At 36.8% G+C, this 13,253-nt stretch overlaps 1 protein-coding gene across 2 annotated transcripts in view; it reads left to right on the top strand.

The window, feature by feature from the left end:
* The first annotated feature begins 3,388 nt into the window (after window positions 1-3,388).
* The window catches only part of arhgef2 (rho/rac guanine nucleotide exchange factor (GEF) 2), a 56,059-nt gene continuing 46,194 nt past the window's right edge, over window positions 3,389-13,253 (top strand). Inside the window, exons 1-2 of one of the 2 annotated variants that reach the window (XM_060874270.1) lie at window positions 3,389-3,583; window positions 12,857-12,976. In XM_060874270.1, the coding sequence (XP_060730253.1) occupies window positions 12,968-12,976 (9 nt within the window). In that variant the 5' untranslated portion in view covers window positions 3,389-3,583; window positions 12,857-12,967. Of the gene's footprint in view, window positions 3,584-4,431; window positions 4,547-12,856; window positions 12,977-13,253 lie in introns of those variants that run through there. The other variant, XM_060874279.1, reaches the window with a different exon arrangement.

The raw sequence follows: 13,253 nt of genomic DNA, 5'->3' as shown, positions 1-13,253 counted from the left end.
ACCTCGCCAACTTTTTAGCGCAACGGCGTGCTGCGTGTGACGTCATTGTTATTGTTCGTTTGCGCATGCGGGTCAGTTCGAAACAGCAAACAGTTCACACTGGTATCTGATATAGGCCACATTTTAAAAGGTAATGTGAACAGCCAAACAAAAAAAATCAGATCTGAGCAAATTTTCCGAATTAAGCATTAAGACTTGCAGTGTGAACGCGGCCTAAAAGTGATGATTGTGTCAATCAAAGCGGCACTCGCAATGTGTTGAGAGTCCCAAAGAGGGCACGCTATCACAACCTGATTGGCTGTAATAGGTTATGAAGTAATAAGTGTCACATACGTGTATTTTCTAATCAGCGTATTCAGGATTAATCACAGAAAGGATTTCAATTCAATACTTGACAACTTGACACTAGCCTTGAGCCAAAAGTCTAGAGTTTGCATGACAAAAGTGCTATAAAACAGACACTGACACACAATCTCCTCGGCCCAAAGGAAATTTTTTTCTGTTGATTTACAGTAAAACCCGAAGGACCGTGCAGCCTTTGATTTAAATATTTAAAACGCCTTTATCCGGTAACCTGAAGAGACAATGCTGGTTTGTTTGTAAATAATCTGTCTATAAATATTGCAATTCAAAACCGTCTGTTAGCACATGAAAGGAAGAGCGTCGCCGTGAGCTTCGAGGCTACTTCCAAGAAACGCTGCATGCAACACAAACAAAGTGGTTTTCTGCTGAATGACTGCATGTCTAGGTGTGAAAAATATGTTAAATGTTAACTGCATTGTAAAGGACATGTTCAGGTCTAGTATCACGTCCTCGTATTCATTTCAGTCTGGGATGAAATGGGAATGTCTTGGAGGGCTTTTTTTTTCACAAGAAGAAATGTGATGCTTTTAGTGTTAAAAATGTTTGTTTTTTTTACCATCACTGAAAATAAACAAATTGAATCTGGCTTGCTAGGTTTAATAGTCAGAAAGTTTTTATGCATTTGATACCGAAATGTTGAAAATCACTTTATGTGCCAAAAGTGGTAATAAAAAACCTAGGTAAAGTTTCTGAAAATCATCCACGTACTGTAAAAGGACGTACGGTGGAGAAGGAAACGTAAGAAAGAAGCACGATAGAAACACAGACTAAAATGAAAATTTAATTGAAAATAAAATTAATTTGCAATTATTCCGTTTTAATTAAAACCCATATATATGTAAATATTATAAGTAGAAGCGTTTACAGTTTTTAAGAACATGAAAGACATCAGTTTAAATTAATCAATTAACTAAATTAAAATCAACCTAATCTAAATCAACCAAAAATTTAAACCATTATTCTGATTTTAGATGTATTATTTGTTATACTTGATGTAGCTTGTCTCTGGATTTTACTGTGGATAAACCTACTACATGCAAATTAAACCTCAAATTAAATTTAAAATTTAAAATCTAAATTTAAAATTTAAAATCTAAAATAATACCACACTCCAAAGAACAGTCTTAAATGAAAAACTTTAAAATATATTTTTTTTATTTGTTTGTTTTCTGAACTCAGCTGTATAGTGCGCCAGTCTTAGATCGTGTAACACCTCCAGATCATTTGGGATCCATCGTTTTTTTCACCAGGATTAAATTATTTTATGTTCTTTTATGATCAGATTTGGTCTTGGCTTTTAAAGGTTTGTTTTTAATGGATTTTCAAATTTTTGATTCAGTCTCAATTTAATTTAGACTTGGAATAGATGCTCATGTATTTTTGGTTTTAAGGAGCTAACAGCGAAATCCGACCGTTGCACCAAAATCACTGAACAAAACATTTCATTTAAACTGTTTAAAAAAGCATTTAATATTTAATATTCACTGCAAAATGTCTAAGAAAGATTTATATTAAAAAATGGGCTTGTGTGTGTGTCTTGTTCTAAAGTTATAGGAGCTCAAATGCACTCAAGTCCTCATTTGTATTCTACAGTTTGACATTAACCGTGAAATAAATGTCTGAAAAATCGAGCCTACGTTATTAGTTATTCATGGACTCAGCATTTCTTCCAAAACGAGAGGTAGGAAGAAAAATAAAGGAGCTTTATATCCTAAATTCCTAACTGTGTCCACACTCCACATTGTTCTGTTCTCGTGCAGCATGTTGTGACGTCAGAGTTATAAAAGAAATAATAGAAACGACGATCCTGCATGGGAGGATTTTCAGAAGCTTAAAATAGAAACTTTGATTCAAATTTCTATGATTTGGTCATTAAATTAGGCATAATGAAGTAATAGGTTAATCATTTTTGGAATTAGGAAATTAAATGCTAACCTTTCCAGAAAATTCACACGAACTTCACATGATTTGTGAGCCATGATTCCTTTTAATGAGTTATTTATTTTTGGTCATTTACTCATCCTGAGACTGAATGATTCACCTAAATTCTTTTAGGAGGTGGGAGGAAAGGAAATTAGAGAACACAGATGAAACCCACGGAAATTCCAAACAGATAGAAACCCAAGCTCAGATTCTGGAGCCAATGAAAACTGAATCAAAAATACTGAATCAAAAATCAAGCCAACTCCATTGGTATTTGTTTTGCCTTGTCTTTTTATTGATTGTTTATATTATAATCACTTCATTTAATTGAACTTAATTATTAATAGATTGTTTTATGTGCGTGTATACTTAGTTGTTAGCATGTGTGCCTTACACCTCTAGGTTTGGGAGGTGTTCTCCCCATGATTATGGGGTTACCTCTGGGTTCTCCAGTTTCCTCTTCAGCCTAAAGAGATGCCTTGTTGGTTAATGCTGTGTTTATGGGTGTGATTGTGCCTGCAATGTTTTGGCAATGACTCCAGACTCCCTGCCACCCTGTGTAGGATAAGGATGTATTTGTTTATCTTCTACATCCTTTATTGAAAAGCCATAAAATAAAAGTCGGTGTGGTTTTATTTCTTTTATTCACTTATTTGCTCACATGATGTCATGATGTTTATATTAAATTACATTTACATGTGCAATTAGGTTGAAATGCATTTGATCACATATGGCATGTGGACATTCATAGATTATTAATGCACTGTGGAAATGAATGCAGACAATCTGCTAGAGAGAGTGGGAAGGACTCCTTTGGAGCCTGGAAGTGTGCAAAAAAAGAGGAGGAAGCAGGTGTTTTGGAGTCGAATTACTTCACCAAGGCGATGCGTCCTTACTAATTAACATCAGATAGAAAAAAAGAACAAGGATAACTTGTGCAATCATGAGTAATAGACGCGAGAATGACATTTTTAAAAGGAAGCGCGTGAGATAGTTGAGGCTGGGCGGAGAGAGCCCGAGCAGGTCGGATGACGCAGACGCAGACGCAAACGCAGACGCAGATGCGGACACCTTACAGAAAACAGTTTCAGGAAAGCAGGTGTACGAGACGGTCGCACGTTTTATGGATAACAAATAAACACTGGATTAAATGCTGATGCTGGGTATCTGAATGACTGAACTGAATCAACTCAGGAAGCCTAGTTTGTTGTTTTGTTTTGTTTTTGTGCGCTTTTGTTTTTCTTTTTAATTGCGTGTCCCGTGCAGGACGCCGTACAGGTGCAGCGATACAGCGCAGGTGAGTCAAGACGCAGCTCCAGACATCCAGGCTCGATTCCCCGGTGAGATCTTTATGTGTTTAGTGTTACTACACGTTTTTTCCAACAGCAAATCATCGAAACTGCTGCTGCTTCAATACTATACAATTCAATACAATAATAATTTACTCTGATCCATAGGAAACATACAGAGTCTTTACTCTTAGGTAATCATGTTGACCAGTTTTTATTTAAAAACGAGGATTGAGCATAGACCTGACACTAGAACTGACATCCCAGAGATATCAACACGATAATTAATTTAACTGGACTTTAAATAGGCAGCAAATTAAATAAATGTATGATGGATGTAATCATAATGGTCAAAGCGTTATTTGCGCTCTCAAACTGTCACCTCTTGACTTCCCAAGAGGGAATTACAATAATATGCTACTCAAATAATGTCTATTAACAAATCCAGGTGATTATAATCTCAATTCTGAATGATAATAATTGTAAAGCAGCTCATGAATATGAAGTCCAATATATCCATCTACGTTCTTTCCATATCACCTGCCATATCACCGGATCCTTGATATTAAGGATATGTTCCTTTGCTTGCAGTGTTTGCGTATGGGCCAAGCCATGCCCCAATTAACACACTTTACATGCAAGAACAATGGCTAGAATGATTAAAGATCAGATTGTTGGCACATGTTCAAAATTGGTGATTCAACAATGAATCACCAATTTTGAACATGTGCCAACAATCTGATTTTTAATCATCAGAGAATCAGAGATTATGATTTTTTTTTTTCGCCCACAAGCGGAAAACAATTGTGAAGTCGCATTATCGAGAGGTAAAGGAAAAGGTCAGGTTTGGAGAGGACAAAAGGAGCCAGGTGGAAGGGAAGACAACCCAGAAATGCACTTCCTGCATACCTGTCATTTAGTGTCAAAACAGCTTTTTACAAAAGAGAAACCTGTCCATCCACGTCTCTAGGGTATGTCCTCTTATATTTGTTATATTCGAATATTTGTTTCAGGTCGATTGTTAATGATCATGCTAGCCATATATCCATCGTCCCATATATTTTTAAGAGCATTACAATGTATTTTCAGTATCTCATACTGCACTTGTACAATGTATAAGCTTAAAAATAGCTTTTCTATAAACAATTCTTCTGTAACATCTGAGTCTAGTCTGTCCAGTCTGTAGCTCATATATTCTTTACAGTAGGACAGGTAAAGGCAGTTGTATCAATTTCCGTGGTATTGCCGAGTTTTTAATCAGATCCTAGCATCTAATCAGCAAAAAGAAATTCATTGTTGCTTTTGAGTCAGAGAAATGCAGTTGTTGCCATGAAAGTGAAATATTGGGTTGAATGGTAAGCCCTTGTTTGCCAGCATGTATGCAAATGTTTAGAAAGTCAGATAAGTTTGTCCTTCCTTCTACTTCTACTGTGTATTTTTTACTATCAGTTTATAAATAGTTCCGTTTTTATCTGTCATCTTTTGTGATGATTTGTAGACTAACAGCTTACACATCTGTCTTTGAGCCTCTCTGGTAAGATCTACCACATTCAGGAATTATTAACAAATTTCAAAGCTGTCAACGTTCTAATTCTAATTTTAAGGTATAAGGCAGATAGCAAGTGTTTAATGAAAACTGTGAGGCAGTCAAGCAAACAGCAGTAAATCCAAAATAGTAATCAAGGCCAGGCAAGCAATCTTCAAACAAGCTAGACAATACTTAAAAACTTGAATGGGTTGTGGGTCAAAGAACCTGAATAGCTGTAACAGAGATCAAAAGTTTAAACTCACACAGGCAAAACTGCTTTAGTAAAACTTCACAAAGTGTGTGCGTTCTAGTCCGGCTTATTTCAGGGAGTTTCTGAATGGTAGATAGGTGTGGATGTTTAGTAATCAGGGACCTGTGAATGGAGATAGGGTCATTTGACTCTCTTCTCTGGAATATATCCCACCAGTCCATGACGTACTGCTGTGTACCACCTCCAAGTCTGGAGTCCAATATTTACCCATACAATTGGACAGAGAGATCATAGACAGGGGATCCTTCTATGGTAAAAGGGAGCAGGGATAGCAGAAGTTACTTTGGACAAATTACTTGATACCACGTGTTTTAGGTGTATGTGGGTTAGAGCTTCTTACATCTCTGGTTTAAGAAGTTTCTAGTGGACAGCTAGATTCTAGTGGGTCACTGGTTAGAGCTGTTGATATACTCTCTTCCACAGTAGATCACACTGACAAAACCAGACATTGATAGTGGCTGTGTTACAAGGGAATTTAGGTGAATGGTAGCCTGCCTGAACAACAAAAAAGGTGGTTTGCAGGGCTGGCAAGACAATCAGGTTTAGGCACTTTAAAAAGTGGTCAAGGATAAACAGGGTGGTTTTGTGGTTCTGGGAAGGTGGGAGGTCATTATTGAGAAGGTCTCTGTCCTGCTGGGTTTATGTATGATGGGGATAAGGAAGGGAAGGAGGTTGACAGGGTTCTTCATGCTTTGGTTTTTGCATAGACTGAACAGAACTGAATGAATGTCTACCTGTATTGTCAGCTGATATAAAAATCCCTGGTTGACCAGTTGCTATGGAGAAGTGCACCCAGGTGTTTAATTCACCATGGAGCAGAGGTGGCACATTGGTTTTCATAGCAGAACACTCGAAGGCTAAAGAAGGCTATAACAGTATATAGAGTTTCCTAGAAAACCACAGCTTCCTCACTTGTTTCTGTGGTGTCAACCTTTCCAATGGAGTGATGTGTAGGTAAGTAACTAGCATGACAGTAGTGTCTCTTTTAGCCAGAGGAAAGTCTGGTCCCCCTAAGTTCACCAGGTAAGCTTGCATTTGCCCTTTGAAGGCGTGGAACTCCTTCCCCTCTGGTGGGGGATCAAAGATGTTCCAGAACAATTGGACAGAGAGATCATAGAATAGCTTACCTCACTCAAAACTGCTATTGCCAAGGGTAATACTTTGCTGGTTAACCATGAAACCAGTTGAGCAATATAGTGGTGATAGATAGTGGAAAGAGCCCTCCTTCAAGGAAAGGTACAGATACTATTGGAGAAGAAATACCTGACATTTATCTGGGTCTTTGTTGTATTTATTGAACTACTCAGTTCCTCATGCTGGGTGGAGAAAAGGCTAGAATGTATGTTTAAGGTGTTTACTGAAAACCATGAGGCAGTCAAGTAAACAAGGGCAGCTCCAAAATTGTAATCAAAGCCAGGCAAAAGGTCAGCTGATGTTCAAACATCCTGACTGTACTAAGCAATGGTAAAAAAAAAAAAACCTTATTGCGGAAAAGAACACTGAATAAATTAATAGACATCAAGGCATTGTAATCTCATATGCAAGACTGTTTTTGCAAGACTCATATGTCTCATATGCAAGACTTTACAAAGTTTTTATGAAAGTCTGTTTTTTTACACAGAGTATGTGATTAATACTGTGCATGATTATTAATCAGAAACGATAGGGTCATGTGACAAGTCACGTGACATTGCTTTTAAGGGCTGACTGAGAATTATGGGATAGTTTGATTATGGAGTTTGTGGTTGTTTTATGTCATGCTGTCTCGTGGCTTGCTGAAGATTATGGGAGTTAGAGTTTGAAGTCTAAAACTTCCATTCAATCCCAAAATAATTGTGTCTCCTGATTCATAAAACTGTAATAACCTAAACTGCCCCCTTATACACACAGAGTATAATCTGCAGAATTAAAGATAATTTGATAAATCTAAAAAAAAATCACACACACACACACACACCACATTAACACAAACACCGTATTTTCTTCTCTCCTTTATTTAAATGATTATTTAAAATATTAATTAATAATATAAAACTGATACGTACACTCTCATTCTCTATAATATGATACTATTGCTATAAAATGATGCTAAACTGAACCAGTTTGTGTACCATCCACACACATAAGCTAATAAATATGTTCCATTCACAATTTAGCAACATTGAACGCACAAACTCTAAATCTAACTCTAGCTTTCATGTCACCAGGCAGTTTGTTTTGCACACACATAGTACATTTCCATGTAAATCTTTATCAGATCTGCCTCAGCTTCTTCTCCACTAATGAAATGTGACACACCGCATATGAGGGTTTGTAGAATCAGCAAAAAAATACATGCGACATGTGCAATGATCCTTATACAGGAGCTGTGGGTTTCTTGTCACAATTTCTTTCAATATCAGGGGTAGAAAACAGGCATGGGTTTTATGAACAATACAAGACAACTAACAGACACAAGAAAACACTAAGGAAATATCGAGCAACTAAAATACACAACAAGATATAAGAAAACTGAAAACAAGGATTTTGAAAAGATTCTTGCTTGATTGCATTTGAATACATTTCTGAGATTGCAAAATCACACAATCCTGGAGGAACTGATTTATAAACTAATAGCACGGTTCTCAGAGTAAGTTTCTTTTAGGGGTCTGTGATTTACAGCAGGATGCACATGATTTAGTTTGATTTTCTCTCACACTTTTTTCTTTTTTCAATTTTTATATTTTCTATTTTTTTTCTCCTTTCAATGAAATAATGGCACCAGAGACTGCTATTAGTAAATCTAAGCATGAAAGTCATCATGAAAGATCTAAGACTAGAAGTCTAAAATTAATGACTTACAGTTGAGGCCAAAATTATTAGCCCCCCAGGAATTTTGGAACATTTTCCTAAAGATCTTTCCAATGTTTGCAGCATTGATAAAACTTGATATAATCAAACATTCGCCAGTGCTATTTAGTAGCTTTTGGTACATTTTGGAATATAAAATACATTTTTAGGCTTGCTTTATAATCAAATATAGTGAAAATGGGGTGGTCAAAAATATTAGCCCCTTGTGAATATTTGCTTTCAAAACACACCTAATTAATCAATCAGCTTTCAAACCACACCTGTGCAGTCAATTGGCTTCCTAACAACACCTGGGCATTCAATCAGCATTAAAGGACTCCAAGGAACAGGGCACTTGAACACATTATTGGGAGAGACTACTTTTACTCACCATGCCAAAGACAAAGGAAATCAGTCTTGAGCTCAGAAAGAAGATAGTGGAGGCTCATGATAAGGGGGAAGGCTATACTGCCATTTCCAAGCTTTTCACAGTGTCTAGAACCGCCGTACGTTGCATCATTGCCAAGTACAAGGAGACAAATTCTGTAAGAAACAAACCTGGGCGTGGTCGTAAGCGCAAGATTTCAAGAACCCTGGAGAGGAAAATAGTCAGAGATATCAGCAAGATGCCCCAGACATCTGCCAAGATGATTGTTGCTGACCTGGCCTCTTCTGGAGTTGATGTTTCAAGGAACACAGTTGTGAGGGCTCTTCATCGTGGTGGGCTTCAGGGCCATCGTCCCAGAAGAACCCCTTTACTCAAACAGCGGCACATCACAGCTAGACTGAGGTTTGCCCGTGAACATTTGAAAGGTAAAGATGAGTTTTGGGAGTCTGTGCTTTGGTCTGATGAGACTAAACTGGAACTGTTTGGGCACATGGATGTTGCTTATGTTTGGCGAAGAAAGGGTGAGGCCTTCAACCCTAAGAACACAGTTCCCACAGTTAAACATGGTGGTGGGAGCATCATGCTGTGGGGCTGTTTTGCAGCTTCAGGCACAGGGAGCCTTGTTCGGGTGCATGGCATCATGAAAAAAGAAAATTATGTTGACATTTTGAGGGATAATATGCAGAAATCTGCTCGTAGTCTAGCCTTAGGTCGTCGCTGGGTCTTCCAACAAGACAATGACCCAAAGCATACATCGAAATTGGTCCAACAGTTCCTGAAGGATACCAAAACAAAGGTCCTGGAGTGGCCCGCACAGAGCCCAGACCTCAATCCTATTGAGAATCTGTGGCGAGTGCTCAAAGTGAATGTCCATGCTCGGAAACCACGTAATTTGGACCAGCTGGAGCAATTTGCAATGGAAGAATGGGCTAAAATCCCTCAGGAAACCTGTGCCAACCTAGTAAAGAACTACTCTAAGAGGTTGTTGTCAGTTGTGGCTCAGAAAGGGTTCACTATTGACTATTAATGACCGGGGGCTAATAATTTTGGACGTTTCATTTTTGCCCTTTCTTGTTTCAACTCACTATTTCAATTAAATATCCTAATCAAACTTAGTGGAGATTTTGTCTTTGTTATTTTGGAAACAAACACACTATAAAACACTTGTTGTTAATGGTCATTTCCATGGAGAAATCAAGAGTTTTGTCTAATTTCATAAGGGGGCTAATAATTTTGGCCTCAACTGTATATCCTGAAATAATAATAATAATATCTGGATACAGGACATGGAAAAGGGTTCTTTATGTTAAAAAAAAACATGTAAAAGTGAAACGTTTGGTCAAAAACCTACACAATATTCTGTTCCTTAGCTTTACAGTGACTCAGCAAACATTCTCAGCAGCACAGTGTATAAAGTAAGGTAATGCTAGCTGGCTAACTATTAGGGTTTCAGTAGCAGTTAATTCCTACATGTTGCTAGCTATGTCGATATCTATACAGGTTTCTGTAAGGGGGTAAAGTGTATTATAATTTTTTTTTACAATGTGAGCGATCAAAAATAAATGACTACTCAAAAACGACAATTGATTTCAAAAGTGATTTACTGCAGCAAGAGTGCATGTACTTCATTATTTTTTACCCTTGGTTTTGGTTCATTCATGCATAAAATTGTGATGTTATAATTTTATCTCAGCGTTAATTCTTAATTTTACTTGTTGTAAAGTAAACATGCCCAAGGTTTAATGGATAAACTGATTGATTAGTTGCTGCCCCATAATAGGTGTTTTGTTAGCAGCGATAATCTGATGTATACTCCTATTGCTTCTGACGTTATTGCTAACACGGTATACTACGTACTGCATCCTGCTGGTACAGCCGCCTCCCACAATGCATTTCCCAGAACGGTGTCCTCTGTGGTGCGCTGGGGGTCTAGTGGGAAAAAGGAAGCAAAACAAGTCGAGCGCAACACCCTCAAGCATGTGATAAGGCTGACAGCCTCATTCTATATTATTATTTGTCAGTTTCCAATAAATTACCCAGCAAGTGAAATACATAATAATAGGTTATAAGTTATCAATTCAGCTACATGTCATGATGTCATACTGTATCAACTGACATGCTAGTTGTTGCCCTATAATAGGTGTTTTGTTAGCAGCGATAATCTGATGTTTACTCCTATTGCTTCTGACGTTATTGCTAACACAGTATACTATGTACAGCATCCTGCTGGAACAGCCACCTCCCACAATGCATTTCCAGAACGGTGTCCTCTGTGGAGTGCTGGGGGTCCAGTGGGTATAGTACATGCTAGTCTACTAAATTGTCATAAACGCCCAAGTAAAACATTTGAATTTTGACTCACTGTATTTTGATTAACTGTTACTATCTTTTCACTTGTAAATATCTACTTAAAATTTAAACAAGTCTTCTAGTGCACTCATTGTGCTACAAGTTGTATAGTTGTAAAAGGTGTATTAAGGTTTTCATATTTCGATTATCAAGACGCAAAATAATTTGCTGTATGAACTCAGGTCCAATTATTTAACCACTAAAGATGTGTCATTAAGAAGACTAAATTATACTGTATTTTGACACTTTGTTCCTGTCAGTATGCCAGCTTAAATACAGACTGTACTGTACTGTACTAATTAAATCACAATAAAAATTATGAATTCTTTGGTCGCATCAGTGGTGCGGGCAGGAATTAACCCTTTCTTTCAGTAGATGGCATGGAAATCAACTTATCTGTCATTCTCAATCAATATAAACAAATTAATTATATTAACACCATAAGTCTGGTGTAAGATTAGTCAGGACCCGGTTGGGTTTCTGTTCATAGAGTAGTGATGGGAGGCCCGGCTCTTTTCAAAGATTCTGCTATTTTGGATTGGCTCCCTTAGAAGAGTTGGCTCTTACGGTTCCCAAATGGCTCCCAAATGGCTCTCAATTTGCTATCACTCAGAGCCTATTATTTTAGCCTAATTTACTAATTATGAATAGTTTGTGCATTGGAAAGCAATTTTTATTCGGTGTTTTCATGAAGATTTATTTTTATTTGTATGTATTTTTACAAAAAAATTACACAGTTACTATTGTTTAACATATTAATCAAACCTTTAAATGAACAACTGAGCACAGAAACACTACAAAACACTGTGAAACACTGTGTACCACTACACTCGCTGTGATTGACCGCATGGTGTGCCCATCAAAATAAAGTCCCGCCCCTGCTTACATGGCTCTAGTGTGTTTTTAGCTGCTGGTTATCTTGGGGATGAGAAAGGGGAGGAGTGTGTAAACAATTCAAACACTGACTATAGTAAGTGATACAGAGAGCACTAAAGTAAAGGAAAACAAATATCTATAATTAAGATAAAGATCTAACTTTAATGAAAAAAAAACAGGAACATTGTACAAAAGTCATGGCATGTATGCAGTAAGCTTATTATTATTATTATTAGTAGTAGTAGTAGTAGTAGTAGTAGTAGTAGTAGTAGTATTAATTGCAATGTAATATTGTGTTAAATGGACATTTTAACAAGTGACAATACTTCAAATGGAGTAAAACTTTTCGTATTTTCTAAGATTGCAATAAACTAAACCTAAGATTATTCAACTTTTGATTAGATATTTCTACTATTCTAACTTTTAAGCTTTAATCACTTACCAGATCATTTTATGTTTTTCATTGTTGTCCTGTGTAAAATGATTAGAAATATATCACCAACACAAACTAGGGACTGACATTAATATTTAAAAGGTGTTGGAAATAAAATACCTTGAAGGATATGCCTCACTAACTAGGTCCTGTTGGTTAATCCTGTTTGATAACATGACAGCTGAAAAAAGAACATCATTATAAGATAATTACTGTGTAAAACCTGTTATTTGACACGTTGTGCTGTATGTGTGTTAGGTAACCCATGAATAAGCATAAAATATTTCACCCATGCTGGCTACACCTCTGGAGTTACCATAATCATGCATGTCGTTTTACACACAAACCAGTAAATATCAGAAATAAAGAGCTTTTCATAGCCTATTAATTTCTTCGCATTTCATAGCTAGTTTAAAAAATAAAAAAATGTTGCATCCACCCTGAAGGTATAGATTTTGTTTTGCACTACAAACTACTACAAACTGCTCCAGGCTCCAGTAGTTTCTTCCATGAATTTCTTAGAAGATAATAACATCTCTTTTGTGTGTTAGCATGCTTGTAAATCCACAACTCTCTAATAAATCTTTCTTCTTGTGCATTCCTTCAGGAGCCTCCCTCCACTTCATGAAAACTTTGCAAACCACGTCGGTCACTAGAGGGTGGAAACACTCAGACACGTTTTTGTCCAGTCAGCAGCCTGAAGTTTAAACGTGAACTGATGTACATGGTTTGTGATGCTGAATTTACTGATTCATTCCGGTTTAAGTTATCTACAGTGTGTATGGGGTATAAGCATATAGTATAACGTTAGCATAGGCTTCAAAATTTACATCAGTTTAAATCCTGCTTCCTTTTTTTTGGAAATGTTTTAATTATTCCACAATTTATGCCCCACTTATTTCAGTTTTTCCGTGTGCAAATGATTATGATTATTATTGTTATTTTTTAAAATCAGATTATAGTTACGTTTAGTGGAACTAGAGTGTATAAGGTCAAGCGGTTAG

This window comes from Tachysurus vachellii, chromosome 1, assembly GCF_030014155.1.
Source record: "Tachysurus vachellii isolate PV-2020 chromosome 1, HZAU_Pvac_v1, whole genome shotgun sequence".
NCBI classification, from domain to species: domain Eukaryota; kingdom Metazoa; phylum Chordata; class Actinopteri; order Siluriformes; family Bagridae; genus Tachysurus; species Tachysurus vachellii.
The sequence above is the reverse complement of the archived record's forward strand: the minus strand, read 5'-3'. Positions and strand labels throughout refer to the sequence as shown.